The sequence below is a fragment of the Chiloscyllium plagiosum genome, unplaced genomic scaffold (genome assembly GCF_037043375.1).
Source record: "Chiloscyllium plagiosum isolate Xiang-an unplaced genomic scaffold, Cpla_swu_hap1 HiC_scaffold_8, whole genome shotgun sequence".
Classification (NCBI taxonomy): Eukaryota; Metazoa; Chordata; class Chondrichthyes; order Orectolobiformes; family Hemiscylliidae; genus Chiloscyllium; species Chiloscyllium plagiosum.
This window is the reverse complement of record NW_028270146.1, coordinates 82094729-82114247: the sequence shown is the minus strand read 5'-3', so window position 1 is coordinate 82114247 and position 19519 is coordinate 82094729. Positions and strand designations below refer to the sequence as shown.

Below are 19519 nucleotides of genomic sequence, written 5' to 3'. Positions count from 1 at the left end.
GACCCACCCCCCTCCCATTTATCTCTCATCCCCCTTGGGCCATCTCTTAATTCCTGTTGAAGGGCTTATGCTCAAAACGTCAACTCTCCTGCTCCTTGGATGCTGCCTGATCAGCTGTGCTTTTCCAGCACCACACTCTTCAACTCTGATCTGCAGCATCTCACTTTCCCCAACCAATAAAGGCAAGCATGTCATATGTCTTTTTTACCACCCTATCTACTTGTGTGGCCACTTTCAGGGAGCTGTGGATTGGAATCCCAAGATCCTTCTGTACATCATTATTGTTCAGGATACTGCCATTAACTGTATACCTTTCCTTAACATTTGATCCCTGAAGGTGCAGCACCTCACATTTATCCAGATTAAACTCCATCAGCCATTTCTCTGCCCATATCTGCAACTAATCTATATCCTTTGACAACCTTCTACACTATCCACACATCCACCGATCTTTGTTTTGTCTGCAAACTTACTAACCCATCCATCTACATTTGCGCGAGTGGATATGAGCATGGCAGATGGAATATAATATGAATAAATCTGAGGTTATTCACTTTAGTAGGACAAACAATGGTACAGGATATTTCTTGATTGATGAGAGATTGTTCATTGTTGATGTCCAAAGTGACCTCGGTGTTCATATGTCACTGAAAGCTAGCATGCAAGCAGTTCCAAAAACAAACGGTAAAATGGTTAGCCATTATTGAAAGAAGATTTGAGTTTTTATAATTCATTCATGGAATGTAAGCATCACTGGGTAGGGTGGCATCTATTGCCCAGAAAACAGTTAAGAGTCAATCACAACGTTGTGACTCGGGAGTCACATTTGGGCCAGACCAGGTAACAATGGCTAATTTCCTTCCATAAAGGACAGATACAAGCTAAATGAGTTTTTTATGATAGCCCACAGTACTCACAGGCCATCGTTAGACCAACTCTCTATTCCTGATTGTTTTGATTTTCCACCATTTCTTATGGTGGGATTCAAACCCATGATGGCAAAACATTGGCCTAGGATTCTGGATTTCTAATACATTATACTATTGCCACTATACCACCACCTCACCTAATGCAGAAACAAAGGGGTTTTGCTTCAGTTGGAGAGAACAGATGCAAGACTGTGCCTCTGACCTAGTATTGTATTCAGTCTGGTCCTCTTGCTGTGGAGTGCAGCAGTGATTCACTAGTCTGATTCCATCGGTGATGGGACTGACCATTAAGGAGACTAGGTTTGAATTCTTTGGAGTTAAGAAGAGTGAGAAGGCAATCTTATAGAAACTTACAAAATTGTTAAAGGGATAGACAGAGTTTTCAGAAAGCATGCTTCCTCTGGCTGTTCGATCTAGGACAATGGGCAAAGTCTCAGAATAAAAGCCAAACCATTTATGACTGAGTTGAGGTGGAACCTCTTCACTTGGAGGGTGTATATCTTTGTTTATCTCCATCACAGAGAGCTGTGGAAGCTCAATTAATAAGTAATTGCCAGATTGAAATATTCTGAGTTACTACTGAGATCAAGTGATATCGGGTTGTGCAGCAATATGGCACTGTGATGTGTGGTCAGCCATGATCTAAATAAGAGGGGGCTGAAGGGCCTGGATGGCGTGCTGTGGCTCTTGTGTTCTTAATTTGCTAATTGCCTGCTTAAAATGGGGAGGAATGTGTTAACACATTGGATGGCAGAAAATGGAATACTAGGGAAGCTAATACCTTTTTGCCTTATGGAAATCTGCAAAATGGAAATTATGTCAAAATTGACTAAGTGTTGTGAAGATGATTTTGTAGATTAAAGCTTTCAAGTAGATAATGTGAGAGCTAAGTTGATGGAGAACTCAAAGTTAAAAAGAAGTAATTACACATTGAAGGCTCACCAGAATTACTTACAGTTTGAGATTATAAGCTATACTGTTTGCTGAACATTTTCAAATTGAAAATCAAAATTGTTTCCACCTACCATCAGATTAGTAAAATGCTAACTCTAACCACTGTTTGTTGTGACATATCTACCTTATTTCCAAAGCAAAAAGCAATAATTTCTTCCCAACTGTACAACTTTGGTAAATAATTCTATAGACAAAATATGTCAGAGCAATTTTAATTTTTCATTTAGGCCTCAAGTTTTCTCATTCCTTTGTTCTTTCCCTGCAAGGATGGTCACGTGATTGCTTCATTGTTGAATAGAGTGTATAAAACTTTGCTTGTCTACAGACCAATAAATCAAATCTACCAGCTGACATTAAAATTGATCATTTTCAACAACTATCAGTTTGATAGGCAGAGTGCCTTTGTGGGATTTCTCTTCACACATTTTCTATACTCCTAATTCTTATTGTCAGTTGAAAAGGAAAAGTTTGTAAATATTTCCGTTGCAAGAAATGTCATTATCCAGATTCACCCCAAATTCTAAATCTAAGTTTTACTTGTTAGCCACAGCCTTTCTATCGACCGTATCTCCGTGCAGTAGATCTGATAAAAAAAGTAATATATCGGTCAAAGTAGTAATTCTGGTCACTGTGTAGCATTGTTTTTCAAACTGCCTATCTTCTTTTGTTCCTCAAAATGCTCACTAGAGTGTTACTAATTTTGCCCAGTCAACATGCACCTCCTGAGCGATCTTTATTCTTCCAGTTAGCTGGATAGTAAACCCATAAGTACATCTTGCTGCAGACTATCCATGGAGAACAAAAGATGCAGTAGTGAGACAATAGGAGCAGGAAGATAAGGTATGTACAATCAGCACAATATAATTAGTTGTGGAAAGGGCAAAATAATCAAGAAACAATGATTTAAATGCCAGGAAATGATTCAAATAGACAATTAAAAATAGTCCAAAGGCAAAATAAAAATGTGAAACAAATGAGTGGATAAAAATGGAAATTTACCATTATTTTTTATTGGCTGGAATTTAGTCCAGGAATCACAAAATCCCTACAGTGTGGAAGCAGGCCATTCAGCTGTAGAGTCCACAAGAACCTTCCGAACAGCATCCCACCCAGACCCACCCCCTACCCTATATGGGTGTCTGCCAATCATTCCAATTTATGAGTGAGTGGAAAGGGGCTAATGGATCACAATCACAGAAGGGATTAGTGAAGGAAGGTAATTAAGGAAAGTGACCTTTGGGGCATCTGATGAGGTTTAGAGACAGACTGCTGGATCATTTTATTCTAGGAATATATAGTATCATTTCACACCTGGGAAAAATGTTTGCAAATTCTAAATTATTGAAGTTTTGCTGTTTTGTTTTATTTCTCTTCGAAGCCCTTCTACAAGTAATAACATTCCTTTGATGAGAGTGGTCCAATCTATTAAACACACAAAGAGGAGGAGTAGCACTGTGCTGAAGGAAGGCTGGATGGTTCACTTCACAAACAAGGATACCCTGGTAAGAAGAGTACTTTCAGGCCCATGAGGCATTGACTACTGACTGTTTGCACATCCATTAAATACAACATTGGGCACCACATCCAAGATATTTCTGCTTCCTGTTGCCACCATGGTAAAGGTTGAATTTATAAGGTGCTGGTAACACTGCGTTAGGAATATTGTGAGCAGTTTTAGGTCCTGTATCATAGAATCCCTACAATGCAGATAGAGGCCCTTCAAGTCTGCGCTGACCTTTCAAACAGCATCTCACCCAGACCCAGCCCCAACCCTATCCCTGTAACTCCACCTTTCACATGGCTAATCCACCTAACCTGTGCATTCCTAGTCAGTACAAGGCAGTTTTGCATGACCAATCCACCTAACCTGCATATCTTTAGATTGTGGGAGGAAAACAGAGCACCCAACAGAAATGGAAGAATGTGCAAAATCCACAAATCATCCATCCAAAGCTGGGATCAAGCCCAGATCCCTAGTGCTGGGAGACAGCAGTGCTAACCACTATGCCACCTTATGAGGCAGTGAACAGTTTTAGCATTCAATAAGAAAGATTAGAATGACTAGGTCAGTGCATTGGGAATCATTGCTAATGATGTATTAACAAGACAGGATATTGGGTAGAACACAGCACCATATGAAGAGTTGTTATGCACATTTGCTGCTAATTTTAGTGCTCAGAGAAATATAATTATTGAGTGATTGAAGTTTAATAGAAGAAAGCAAAGGCCAAGTGAAAGCATGGATTTGTTCATTACTGATCTTTATAGGCTGGCAGAGAATTGTACATTTGAAGGGTTGAAGGTAGAATTAACTCATTATTGGATCATCCGATGAGATCTTCTCAGACCTTTCAGAGACTGAAGAGGATTTAATGTTTGAGAATCTGAAGTTCTAGGCAGACAGACCTTCAAAAGTAGAATACCATGTAAGTTTGAGCAGCAAATTGTACACCATGAAGAAAATCACTTCTCCAACTTTATTCAACAAGGGGGTAGCACATTTCTTCCTGTATTTAAATGGATTGGTTTTGCATTGTCCCTTTGGGTAATATGATGCTCTGTCTTTAATTTCAGAAAAATAAGAGTAATTTTCGGAATTTACTTGAAAATGCACTTCCTCAGCCTGCATCCGCAATTTCATCAACTTTATAGATTCTTTAAAATATTCAGTGAATCCTCATGTGTTGAAGAGAACATTGTTGTTTCTAGGTGACATATCAAGATTCCATGATTTCTTTTCACATGTAGTGATTTAATTTGTTGGCCACAGGGATAAAGCACACAAAGGCCAATCACCACCTTTGAGGTGTCCCCAATCTGGAAGGGACACATCACACATGGAAAGACTGTCCAGCCATGTAAGTATGGTGCTGCAACATTGCAAGTGTGGTTCACTTTAAATTAGCATGTTGCTTTAACACATGAGGATTCACTGAATATTTTAAAGAATCTATAAAGTTGATGAAATTGCGGACGCAGGCTGAGGAAGTGCATTTTCAAGTAAATTCCGAAAATTACGCTTATTTTTCAGAAATTAAAGACAGAGCATCATATTACCCAAAGGGACAATGCAAAACCAATCCACTTAAATACAGGAAGAAATGTGCCAGCCCTTTGTTGAATAAAGTTGGAGAAGAAATAGAGTGCTTGCTCAGACAAGGAGTAATTTTGTCAATTAATATGCCAACATGATAGTGTTCAGGTATGGTCACAGCACCAAAATCAAAATGGTCCAAACTGGTCAAGAAGGCCGTATTCACCAACTGGATGCTAACAATGGAGTTTGACATTTACCTTTGGATGAAGACTCTTGAAAGCTGACTATGTGTATTATAACACACAGGTATAATTGCTTCAACTGGTTATTCATCAAAATACCATCCTGTCCAGAATTATTTCAGAGAACAATGCCAAACATATTAAAAGATAAAGTTGGTTTGAAATGCCACAGATACAACATATTAATACATGGACTTAGAACAATGTTAAATGTCTGACAGAATGTTGGTCTGAGATTGAATGAGAACTGCATGTTTGAAAAATTGAAAATAAGCTATTTCGGGTATATTGTGCAAGCTAGAACTACAGGAGAGTCTCAGAAAAGCAGGACTGTTAGAGACTTCACATTACCTGTAGGAATGTCACAAAACTTCAAAGATTCTTTGGAATGGTGAATGAAATAGGCAGGTTTTTATCAAATGTAGCAGACATTAGTGAGTCTTTGAGATAGTTACAATGTCAAAATCAATACTGGTACTAGAACATTGACCAGGAAAGTGCTTTTGACAAAGTTAAGCAACTCCTGATCTTTTCACAAATCTCACTACATCATGTATTGCATCCACTGACAATAAAGCCAGCTGAGGCTTCTTGTGTAAGGTTGGGGCAGTACTTTTGTGTGTGTAGAATTATGAAAAAAAAGTAATGATGAACAAGTAAACCTGTGTCTCTTAATCATGTGCTGAGGTGGAACAATGTTGAGGCACATTTGACAAAGAAGCTTTCGCAGTAACACGGCACTGTGAAAAAAAGATCCAGATTATATGGAGAACGGGAAAAATTTCTGACTATAACAGACTGCTCCCTTGTTTGAGGTATTTTAGGTGTTGGAGGTGACTTCCTTGAATTTCAGGAGCAGCAGTTACTGTTTTACATGTTGCTGCATTGTTTTGGAACTTCGGAGAAAAAAAAACAAAGCAATGGCACTTTTAAAAGGGAGAAAGACAGACAATAGGCAGCACATGATCAGGTCAGTGTAGGAGAGACAGGGAAAGAAATGGACATTGCTAACTGACACAGGAGTAAACCTGTGCGGTTACTGCCTTTGCTGTTTGAATTCATGTATCACTGGACATCAGAATGTGTCTAGGAAAGCTTAACAAACAGTGAAATTCACAACTGATCTTGGAGGAGCCTGCTTGGGAGAGGTCACAACACAGTAACAGATAAGTGAATAGTTTTAAGTATAGCCTTGCTGTAAATCTACAATAGCGAGTAGAGTGGGTTCTTTCTTGATTATATATTTTATAGAGATATGTCTGTTGATTAAACTTAAAAATATAAGCAATAAGTATTAAGTTAGCCTGGAGCAGTGTTTTGTAGAGGACTAAGATGGTGTTATGTTCTGGGTCTATAGATTGGAAGAAGCATAATGGCCCTTAGTAGAGTAATACATTCTTAGATTGGATTAGATTACATTACATTACAGTGTGGATACAGGCCCTTCGGCCCAACAAGTCCACACCGACCCGCCGAAGCGCAACCCATCCATACCCCTACATTTACCCATTACCTAACACTACGGGCAATTTAGCATGGCCAATTTACCTGACCTGCACATCTTTGGACTGTGGGAGGAAACCGGAGCACCCGGAGGAAACCCACGCAGACACGGGGAGAATGTGCAAACTCCACACAGTCAGTCGCCTGAGGCGGGAATTGAACCCGGGTCTCTGGTGCTGTGAGGCAGCAGTGCTAACCACTGTACCACCGTGCCGCCCACATCTTCTTGTTGAATGTGGGAGTTTAGGGAGAGTATAAGTGTTAAGCATTTATCTGCAATAAATATCATTGGTTGTGAATCCTGCCTGATCAAATGGATTGGTTGGAGCACCAGTTAGAGGCTATGAGGAATTTACAAGAGCAAGGGGGTGTGATGGATGACAGTTATAGGAAGGGAGAAAAGTCGCAGATACAGTCACATAGATGGGTTAACTCCAGGAAAGCTAAGAGAGGCAGGCAGGTAGTGCAGGAGTCTATGTGGCTATCCACATTTCAAATGAATATGCTGTTTTGGAAGATGTAGGAGTGAAGGATTCTCAGGGGAATGTAGCACGAGCAGTCAAATTTCTGGTATTGAGACTGGCTGTAAGGCAATGAGGGGTACGTCAGGCTCCAAGAGATCAATTGTGTTAGGGGACTCTCTACTCCAAGATACAAACAGATGTTTCTGTGGCCATCAGCAAAAATTCAGAATGGTGTGTTGCTTCCCTGTGCCAGGATCAAGGATGTCTCAGAGGATGCAGAGCTGAAAATGTGTTGCTGGAAAAGCGCAGCAGGTCAGGCAGCATCCAAGGAACAGGAGAATCGACGTTTCGCGCAAAGCCCTTCTTCAGGAAGAAGGGCTTATGCCCGAAACGTCGATTTTCCTGTTCCTTGGATGCTGCCTGACCTGCTGCGCTTTTCCAGCAACACATTTTCAGCTCTGATCTCCAGCATCTGCAGACCTCACTTTCTCCTCAGAGAGGGTGCAGAATGTTCTCAATGGGGAGAGGGACCAGCAGGAGGTCATTGTACATATTGGAACTAATGACATAGGAAGGGAAAAGGATGAGATTTTGAAGAGAGAATATAGAGAGTTCAGCAGGAATTTTAAAAGGAGGTCCTTCAGAGTAGTAATATCTGGATTACTCCCAGTGCTACAAGAGGAGGATAGAACAGATGAATGCATGACTGAGGAGCTAATGTATGGGAGAAGGAATCACATTTTTGGATCATTGTAATCTCTTCTGGGATAGAAGTGACCTGTACAAGAAAGATGGATTGCACCTGAATTGGAAGGGAACTAATATATTAGCAAGGAGATTTGCAAGAGCTGCCTGGGAGGATTTAAACTAGTAAGGTGTTGAGGGAGGGTGGGTCCAGAGAGATAGTGAAGAAAGAGATCAACCTGATACTGGTACAGTTGGGAAAAGAAGCGAATCAACAATCAGGACAGGCAGAGACAAAGCGGAGAACAATGTATGACTGTTCAATTAAACTGCATTTACTTCAATGCAAGGGGCCTAAAAGGGAAGGCAGATGAACTCAGGGCATGATTAGGAACATAGGACTGGGATATCATAGCAATCAAAGAAATGTGGCTCAGGGTTGGGCAGGACTGGCAGCTTAATGTTCCAGGATACAAATGCTACAGGAAGGACAGAAAGGGAGGCAACAGAGGAGGGAGAGTGACGTTTTTGATAAGGGATTACACTTAAACTCTCCCTAAACTCCCACATCCAACAAGAAGAATGTATCACTCTACTAAGGGCCATTTATGATTCTTCCAATCTACAGACCCAGAACATAACACCATCTTATTCCTCTACAAAACACTGCTCCAGGCTAACTTAATACTTATCGCTTATATTTTTAAGTTTAATCAACAGCTGCACTGAGGGAGGATATTCTTGGAAATATATCTAGGGAAGTTATTTGGATGGAAATGAGAAATAAGAAAGGGTTGATCACCTTATTGGGATTGTATTATAGACCCCTAATAGTCAGAGAGAAATTGAGAAACAAATTTGTAAGGAGATTTCAGTTAGGGTAGGGGATTTTAACTTTCCAAACATAGATTGGGATTGCCATAGTGTTCAGCGTTTCGATGGAGAGGAATTTGTTAAGTGTGTACAAGAAAACTTTCTGATTCAGTATGTGGATGTACCTACTAGAGAAGGTGCAAAACTTGACCTACTCTTAGGAAATAAGGCAGGGCAGGTGACTGAGGTGTCAGTGGGGGAGCACTTTGAGGCCAGCAACCATAATTCTATTAGTTTTAAAATAGTGAAGGAAAGGATAGACCAGATCTAAAAGTTGAAGTTCTAAATTGGAGGAACATTAATTTTGATGGTATTAGGCAAGAACTTTCAAAAGCTGATTGGGGACAAATGGTCGCAGGTAAAGGGAAGGATGGAAAATGGAAAGCCTTCAGAAATGAGATAACGAGAGTCCAGAGAAAGTTAGGTATGGATCGAGTGAAGCCTTATGAGTATAAAGGCAGTAGGAGTACACTTAAGAGGGAAATCAGGAGGGCAAAAAAGGGACATGAGATAGCTTTGGCAAATAGAATTAAGGAGAATCCAAAGGGTTTTACAAATACATTAAGGACAAAAGGGTAACTAGGGAGAGAATAGGGCCTCTCAAAGATCAGTTAAGGCAGTCTTTGTGTGGAGCCACAGTAGATAGAGGAGATACTAACCAAGTATTTTGCATCAGTGCTTACTGTGGAGAAGGCAAGATATAGAATGTAGTGAAATAGATGGTGACATCTTGAAAAATGTCCATATTACAGAAGAGGAATTGCAGGATGTCTTGAAATGCATAAATGTGCATAAATCCCCAGTCTTTGATCAGGTGTACCCTAGAACTCTGTGGGAAGCTAGGGAATTGATAGCTGGGCCTCTTGCTGAGATAATTGTATCATAGATAGTCACAGATGAGGTGCTGGAAGGCTGGAGGTTGGCTAACGTGGTGCCGCTATTGAAGAAAGGTGGTAAGGATAAGGCAAAGATTTATAGACCGGTGAGCCTGACATCGGTGGTGGGCAAGTTGTTGGAGGGAGTCCTGAGAGACAGGATGTACATGTATTTGGAAAGGCAAGGACTGAATAGGGATAGTCAATATGGCTTTATGTGTGGGAAATCATGTCTCACAAACTTGATTGAATTTTTTGAAGTAACAAAGAGGATTGATAAGAGCAGAGCAGTCTACATGGACTTCAGTAAGGCATTCGACAAGGTTCCCCATGGGAGACTGATTGGCAAGGTTAGATCTCATGGAATACAGGGAGAACTAGCCATTTGGATACAGAACTGGCTCGAAGGTAGAAGACAGAGGGTGGTGATGGAGGGTTGTTTTTCAGACTGGAGGCCTGTGACCAGTGGAGTACCACAAGGATCTCTGCTGAGTTCACTACTTTTTGTCATTTATATAAATGCTTTGGATGTGAAAATAAGAGGTACAGTTAGTAAGTTTGCAGATGACACCAAACTTGGAGATGTTGTGGACAGCGAAGAAGGTTACCTCAGATTTCAATGGGATCTTGATCAAGTGGGCCAATGGGCTGAGGAGTGGCAGATGGAGTTTAATTTAGATAAATGCGAGGGGCTGAATTTTGGGAAACCAAATCTCAGCAAGACTTATACACTTAATGGTAAGGTCCTAGGGCGTGTTGTTGAACAAAGAGACCTTGGAGTGAAAGTTGAGTCACAGGTGGATAGAATAATGAAGAAGGCATTTGGTGTGCTTTCTTTTATTGGTCAGAGTATTGAGTACACAAGTTGGGAGGTCATGTTGTGGCTGTACAGGACATTGGTTAGGCCACTGTTGGAATATTGCGTGCAATTCTGGTCTCCTTCCTTTGGAAGGATGTTGTGAAACTTGAAAGGGTTCAGAAAAGATTTACAAGGATGTTGCCAAGGTTGGAGGATTTGAGTTATTGGGAGAGGTTAAATAGGCTGGAGCTGTTTTCTCAGGAGCATCGGAGACTGAAGGGTGACCTTATAGAGGTTTATTAAAATCATGAGGGGTTTGGATAGGATAAATAGACAAAGTCTTTTCCTTGGGGTGGGGGAGTCCAGAACTAGAGGGCATAGGTTTAGGGTGAGAGGGGAAAGATATAAAAAGAGACCTAAGGGGCAACGTTTTCACACAGAGGGTGACACGTATATGGAATGAGCTTCCAGAGGAAGTGGTGGAGGCTGGTACAATAGCAACATTTAAAAGGCATTAAGATGGGTATATGAATAGGAAGGGTTTGGAGGGATATGGGCCGGGTGCTGGCAAGTGGGACTCAATTAGGTTAGGATATCTGCTCGGCATGGACGGGTTGGACCGAAGGGTCTGTTTCCGCGCTGTACTTTGCTATGACTCTATGTGCAGGGGTTACAGTTTAAAAAAGAGATAGATCAAAACCATGGCTCACTGGTCTAACTTCAAAGGAAATAGCCAAGATGCTGACGAGAATTCAACAATGCAGACTAATGAGGCATGACACAATTACTGGGTATGTACGAGGGAAGTACCAAAGGACAGCAGGCACACTGTCAAGAGTATCACCGAAAGGAACTGAACAAGCAGACTTGGGTTTCTGTGAAGTGTTTGTAACCTCCATGTCAGAAGTCACAAAGCATTTACTAACTACAGAAAGGAAGCTGCAAAGATTCAAAAACACAATGTGAAATGAAAAGTGTATCCAAATCAAGAAATACTATCTGGAAGGTTGGCCAGACTCTAAAAACATAGAAAAGTGGGGCACAATAGTCCTTCTGCTCCACCAATCAACATAGTCATGCCCATTGTTCCATCTCAATGTCACATGTCCGTGCTCTCCCAATATATCTTGACCCATTTAGTCGCTAGAATTCTGTTTCTTTCTCAAACATGTTCAGTAATTTGGCTTCCACGTCTTTCATTGAAGAGAATTCCACAGTTCAACAGCATATGAGAAAAGAAATTTCTCCTCCTCTTCGTCTGACATGACTTATCCTGTGCCCTAAGACAGTGACACATTGTTCTGGACCCCTCAGGCAGGGGAAACATTATCCCTATATCCAATCTGTCTGGTCCTGTCAGAACATTGCATGTTTCAATGAGGGCACTCCCACCTTATTCTTCTAAACTCCAATGCATACACATTCAATTGACCCAATCTCTCCTCATAGACAAACTTGCCACCCCAGGAAGTGTCTGGTGAAAATTTGCTGCACTCCCTCTGTGAGAAATATCTCTTAGGCAAGGAGACCTAAACAGCACAAAATCCTTCTGATGTGATCTCACCAAAGACTTGTACAGTTGCAAAAGGACTTTCTTGCTCCTGCAATCAAACTGTCTTGCAATGAAGGGCAACATAAAATTCACCTTCCTAAACACTTGCTGCTCTTGTATGCTTATATTATATACCTAATACCAATATTATGCCAGTATTGTGAACAGCACAGTTATCTCATTGTTACTGACTACTCGCTAGTCTTCAATTAGAGATTAGTAATACCAGGAGTTCTTCAATTTGAGATTCTTGCAGAATTGATCAAAAGCATTCGGCCATTTCAAAGTGTTATGCAAGAGTGGATCAGCCAATTTGGTGGCCAGATGTTTCTCAATAAATGTGGGAATTCATTGTTCTCTAAATTCCGTGTGCTGTGAATAGCCAAGAGATTCAATAACCAAGATTACCATCCTCTTTTCTATCAAGGCTTTGGGAGTGCCTGATAATGGTTCTTGGGAAGAAGAGAAACAAGAAACTTCAACAAACCTTAGGAAAGGAACATTCATACTTACTGAAGAGAGCACACAGAACATCCTAACCCTCAGAATGAGACTAGAACCAGATCAAGGAAATTGGTCAAAGCACCACAGTGACTAACTGTATGAAGTCTGAGATTCTGGGAGAGGCATTTGTAATGCAGCGTAAAGGAACCATAGAGATGTATAGCAAAAAAACAGACCCTTCAGTCCAACTCCTCCATGCTGACCAGATGTCCTAACCTAACCAAGTCCCATTTGTCAACACTTGGTCTGTATCCCTCTAAACCCTTCCTAGTCATATACCCATCCAGATGATTTTTAAATATTGTAATAGTACCAGCCTCAATCACTCCTCTGGCAGCTCGTTCCATAACGCACCACCCTCTACGTGAAAAGGTTGTCCCTTAGGTCCCTTTTAAATCTTTCCCCTCACCTTAAACCTATGCCCTCTAGCTCTGGACTCCTCCAAACCAGGTAAATGACCTTTGTCTATTTATCCTATCCATGCCCTTCATGATTTTATAAACCTCTATTATGTCACCCCTCACCCTCCAACAGTCCAGTGAAAACAGCCCCCGTCTATTCAGCCTCTCCCAATAGCTCAGAGATAAAGACTTGCGGGAATGGGTTAATATTATATATTTCGATATGATGATGATATCAGAATCATATGCTAAAGAAAAGAGAGCAGTAGCTTGAACCTTATTCTGACAGAAAGTATGTATAGGCTAAGTTGTAAATGGAAAGTTGTCATTAAGATTTCTACGGCTTTCAGCAACATTACTTTGGGATATTAAGTAGAGTTGACACCAAACACACAACAAAACTGCAAGTAAGTTTTCTGTCAGAGAATGAGCACTACTCACCCCTCAACCCCCCTCCTGAAATAAAATTTAGCCCATGTGTACATTCTAATATAGGTGTGCTTTGATAATAGTTTTAGCATTGCTGCAAAATGTTCTCTGCTTCTTACTGATACTAATGGTCTGGACTTTAACTCTAATACATCTTCTCAAATATTACTTTATTTTCTTACCAATCCTTAAAATTAATTCACTGTCGCCAAAGAATGTTGGTTATTGAAATGCTTTGTCACTCCATTATCAGCTCCCAAATACAACTCAGGGCACAGAAATATTTTGTACTGGAAAGGACAGAATGAAATATAACTGAACCACCTCTAGCTGCAACTGGTCCATAGCTCTGATCAAAACATGGAACATGATTTATTCTAAGTTACATCTTGAAATGCATCCACTATTATTGTGACGCATTGTTGCTCAGTAAGAAAATAACAAAATAAGTTAACAATCATAAAGAATGAAACAGTGAGCAAAAAGTAAAACAGATACCTCTTCAGAAAATAGTTAAATGCAGCCTTTCAGTGGGATCAAGTCTGTTTTATCAATGCTACTAAACTAGATTGCCACTGACAGTGCACTGAGTATTTTCACCCCAAATGCAAGTTGCCATTTTTTAACAAGTTGACATCTGCTAATAGAGAAAAATTATATCGATTTCACAGAAAAACCTCTCACATCCCAATTCTGTAGAACGAAATGCACAGTTACCATTACCACCTATTATCCTTCAAGACATTTGGGTATGAACCTACGATCAATAGAAAGCCCAGTCACAAAGGGTGATACCAAAGCTGTGTCTATTTTAATTATACTCCGTTTACGTACAAGTGAACAATCAGCCACCAGGATTCATCTTTGTCACTTTTCCTTAGATTTAAAACAGTTTCTCAGCAGCCTCTGGAGAAGAGGTGATACTGTTCTCCATTAGTTATATTACTTTTCAATGTCACAGAAATATTGTTACAGCCTGAACAATTTTCTTACTTTTGCTTTGTGTTGCAACTTAGTCATAGAATCTCTATAGTGCAAAAAGAAGCCATTCAGTCTATCAAATCTGTACCATCCCTCCAAAGGGTAATATTGGGAGAACATGGAAACTCCACATAGATAGTCACCCAAGGTTGGAATCCACCCCACCGTACCTACTGTGAGGCAGTAGTGTTAATCATTATGCCACCATGCCATCATTTCCTCATGATTTGGAGATGCCGGTGTTGGACTGGGGTGTACAAAGTTAAAAATCACACAACACCAGGTTACATCACCTGATGAAGGAGCGTCGCTCCGAAAGCTAGTGTGCTTCCAATTAAACCTGTTGGACTATAACCTGGTGTTGTGTGATTTTTAACATCATTTCCTCAGCTCTGTTATATTGACATAGCCATTCTAGAAATGATTAACCCATATTGAAATATTATTTATTGCTGATCTGTTGCTACTTTAGAAAGGATAGGAGCTAATAAGCCTATAGATTATAATCTGTGTAGATGACATGCGCTGCTTCGCATTGCCCTTACACTCTGTGCATAGCGTTGAATCAATTGCTACAAAGCTGATCAGAAACTGCATGTCATTAATACAGCAAGTGATTACAGTTGAAAGATAGATACGAACAATCTATTTAATTCAGTTCGAGAAGATGGCATAGTGAGCTGGTTTGTTATCTTCTTTCTTAATGTGCACTCTTTCTCCCAACTGTTTTCTGCAGTGTTTATACTGTATGTGTAGTGACCAAAACACTCTGATTTAATGGTTGATGTAATATTATTGAATTGCACTGATAATTAGGAGGAACACTTTTTAAACAATGTTATGGAAAATGTCCAAACAAGAAAAAGGAAATAATTTTATACAAAAAAATTACTGAGATAGTTCCACTTATTCAACAGAAGCTAATAAACTCCTGAAAACATATTTAGTGAACAGAACATTGTTTTGTCAAATAAACACTACATCAATATCCTAATTTATAGCCTGAACCCCTTTTTTAATAAACTTGCTCAATAATTAGTCTTCGGGATAAATGTTACAAATAGAGTTAGAGATGGCACTAGTGGGGCTAAATATACAGGGAAGGAAAGGTTTTATAAGTGCACTAAGAATAAAACAAACACTGGAGCTTGGAAACTGTAAGCAAAGAAACTTTGCAAAGGGGAAAGAAAGACACAATCTGATTTATTTTTTATTATTATATGACTCTTCAGTATGGTGTTGTCCAATTTGCATCAGTCTTCCAGCATTATCCTGTCTCCCGAGATATACTATAATATCGATAAAACCTTTTTGGGCACTTAACATAAAACCTCCGCACGACTGTATAAACAGCTCTGCCTGTGACACTGACATTTATTCAGCACAGAAGGCTTTTATTGCCTAATACTAGTACATCAATGATGCTACCATTTAAATGTGCTATTCACTGTTCTTTTAAGAATTTTCTAACATTGGAATGTGTTTTTATCCTGTAGCGAAAAAGACACTATTGGAGACTAGATAGTAAATGCATCACCCTATTTCAGAATGATACAGGAAGCAAGTATTACAAGGTAAATCATTTCTAACTTGATTTTCTCAGTTAAACATTGACACTGAATAAATAATCCAAAATGATGCAAGCTAAATGTCAGTGAAAAGTTCCGGTTGAACTCTTGCTTTAACCCTTTTAGTTTATATCATTATTGGAAGCATTTTGGGTGGCTTTAAATGGATTTCATTTCAAAATAATTACAGATAACTTTAAATAGAATAAACTTTTCTGCATTGAATACTTAACTAGAAAATTGAAATGAATGCTTTCAATTGTAGGTTTACAATACAGGGAATAACATAAGACTCGGGTCATGAGCAAATTGGGAATTCTGTGATTTTTTTTAAAGAAGATAGTATTAAGAAAAACTACAACTTTAACAGTAAATAGTATGAAACATCTTAAAGCAGTGTTGCCTCTACTAGTTATATGGAAAAGAAACAGTACTCGGAAAAGGATAGTGCCCCTTAAAAAATATCTTACAGAATTAATTCAAAGTTTAAAATGTCAGTCTTTGTAAACAAAGATGCTCATCCCCGATTTGCCGTAGTCATGTAAAAGTGATTGTCAATTCTCGAGGAGATCATGCTGTGACTCATAATCTATGTCACTTTGACATGTGGAGGAATTATGTCATCATGGCACATTGCTGCCGATGATTGACAGCTGGCATTGTAGACTTTGTGTTAACAGATGGTAACTTTCAATTTGCTGGAGTTAAAGATTAACACATTACAACTTTTAAACTGAATTCTCTGTTTGAAACTGCAATGATAATAAAAACTAATGGTGCACACAACTTTAAGTTTTACTAAATTGAGCAGGAAAAGATAACACAAAAGCTGCTCTCTCATTCTACCCAACGCATTCCTAATGTATTTAGTGATTTTAACCTGTTTCTACAGCCACAAAACATATGTTGTGATGTGTATATTCTCTTCCATCTTTTCGATACATCCCTACAAGTAAAATAATGGAAAGAGGAAAGCAATGAATCTTACCTGTGGAGATGAAAATCTGAGAAAGGCTTTCACACAGACGTGACCTTCCGAGATTTTCCTCCTGCACAAAAAAATACACCAGGAAGATCTTTGAAAAGCAGTGTCTCAAAAATGTACAAATAATTTTGTGTTACAAACCTGTATCAAGCTGCTTCATGGACAATCCCTGATGTCTGAGAGTGCATTGTGCTAAAAGTTGTGGCACTCAGTCAGAGCAATAATGAAGATATCTGATTTAGTTCTGTTCTGGATGTATCACCTCAGCGGGGATGGTAAGTGTACTCCATGAATTGGGTCTTCATGTTCCTGGGCTCACTGTGTCAGGATTTAAGGTATTGCTGACCATACAATGATTGGGAAAATGTGAAAAGCACATTGGGAGGAGAAATTTGGAATGAATTACAGTAATCTCCCATGGAACAGCCTGTTTTTAATCTTTGCCAGATGAAAAGGGACTTCCTATGTGTATAGAATTGGATCCAAATATCGGAAGGAATAGAGAAAGGGAGTGAGGCAAAAATGGAGGCTGAAAAAATACATTTGTTAGAAAGATATAAGTCAATGATTTAATTCAGTTGTACATGATTCTGTGCCCAATCTTTGATCAAAATGTAACAATATAATTAATTTGCCCTATTGCTTACGATGACTTTTTATTCACAAGATAAAAGACAACTGTTTTAATTGCAGGAAATTCCACTATCTGAAATTTTATCTCTGGAACCCGGAAAACACTTTAACTTATTACCTTGTGGAGCCAATCCTCACTGTTTTGAAATTACCACTGCAAGTATGATGTATTTTGTTGGTGAAAACCTGACCAATCATTTGAGTTCACCTAAACACAGCAGTGTGTTGACAGGTGGCACTGGGATAGATGTTGCCCAGATGTGGGAGTTGGCCATCCAACATGCCTTGATGCCAGTCATTCCAAAAGGTTCATCTTCAGGATCCGTGCACAGTCTGCATAGTAAGTGAGAGTTATAATTTGAAATTGTCAAATTCAGTACCTTTTAAGTCTCAAATAAAGAAAAGCCTTACTGCTGACAGTAAAATAATCTTGCCTGCTATGTACTCACAAAAGCAAACAAAAAGGGTAGAATTCAGTGATGAGTCCCAGAACAGAAACATGTTGGCTGGGCAAGTTGAATATGTGGGAGCTGAAATTTTGAAATTATGATGGCAGATACAGACAGCAAAATTAAATCGATGGTGTGGAACTAGCAGATTGGACATCACATCAGTCCATGGCAGGTTCCTATTTACAATACATTTGTTTCACATGAATACTTATTATTATCTTATCCATAGATTGGTGACTATCAAAGTGGAAATAAGCATGAATTTGTATAGACTGAAAACAAATACCATAGTCTCCTACATAGAAAAGGTGTCTGACATTCTCCTGCAATTAACAGTGAGTGCCTATTATGGGTTAGGTCAGGTTCTGACTAATCAAGTGTCTAAAAACAATAATGAAGCGCAAATGAATAAAATGGAAACAATATATTCCTCAATATTCCTGTGATAATATTAATTTGGTCAAGAAATCCTGTGTCAGTTTCATACATTCTTGAATTCTCTTTTCCCACCATACATCTGAGTGTGGACTAACCTTCAGCAGCTGAGGCAGAGGGAGGCTACTGAATTTGATGCTAGTTTGTTTACAATAACTTCAGCCTGGAGGCCCTCTGGGGGTCCGGTGTTTTCAGGTCTCTGATGGTGTTCTGCACCAATTATAGGGCATCCTCCTCAGCCTCAGCTACAAGACACAATGGGACATGGCAGAGGGGATAAGGAGAGGCTGCATACTCAGGGCATAACCTGAATTGAATTGAATTGAATTTATTGTCATGTGTACCGAGGCACAGTGAAAAGCTTTGTCTTGCGAGCAATACAGGCAGATCACAGAGTTAAATAGTCATAGATAGGTAAACAGCAGCAAAGACAAAGACACAGGTACAGGAGAATGTTAAGAATTTGTGAGTCTATTCAGTATTCTAACAGTAGTAGGGTAGAAACTGTTTCGAAACCAGCGAGTGCGTGTGTTCAGGCTTCTGTACCTTCTCCCCGATGGTAGAGGTTGTAGAAAAACATTGCCAGGGTGGGATGGATCTTTGAGAATGCTGGCGGCCTTTCCTTGACAGCGGGCCCGGTAGATGGATTCTATAGATGGGAGGTTGGCCTTTGTGATTGTCCGGGCCGAGTCCATCACTCTGTGTAACTATCTCCGATCTTGAATGGTACAGTTGCCATACCAGGTAGTGATACGTCCAGACAAAATGCTCTTGATGGCGCACCCATAAAAGTTGGCAAGGGTATTCGCCGTCATGCCAAAATTCCTCAGCTGCTTGAGGAAGAAGAGACGTTGTTGGGCCTTTATAACCAGTGTGCCCACATGAAGAGTCCAAGAAAGCTTATTGTGGATGACCACTCCCAGGAGCTTGACACTCTCCATTTGTTCCAGCTCTGTGCTGTTAATGTGTGTGTGTGTGTTTGGAGGGGGGACATAAGTAACATCCCGCTGAAAGTCCCATCTGAAAGGAAGTGGTTGCTGCCGGCTGAATGGTGGCACCTTATTGTCGTGCTGGGAAGCAAGGACATCTTGAGGGAACTCAAGGGGTCTTATCCCTCTCTGACCTTGCCAATACTGTATGGCTGGAGTGACAGTGTGTAGAATACAGTACAAAGGGTGATAGTTTGATCTATTTCCCCTGCCAATCTCTCCATAGAAGC

The 19519-nt window shown here is 39.8% G+C and overlaps 1 protein-coding gene across 5 annotated transcripts in view; it reads left to right on the top strand.

Annotated features, from left to right (window-relative positions):
• Positions 1 to 19519, top strand: part of prkd1 (protein kinase D1) — a 334526-nt gene that overhangs the window by 293533 nt on the left and 21474 nt on the right. For all 5 annotated transcript variants that reach the window (XM_087990032.1, XM_043698044.2, XM_043698045.2 and 2 more), the window contains 3 exons: positions 3262 to 3385; positions 15724 to 15801; positions 17474 to 17753. In XM_087990032.1, the coding sequence (XP_087846158.1) occupies positions 3262 to 3385; positions 15724 to 15801; positions 17474 to 17753 (482 nt within the window). The remainder of the gene's footprint in view (positions 1 to 3261; positions 3386 to 15723; positions 15802 to 17473; positions 17754 to 19519) is intronic.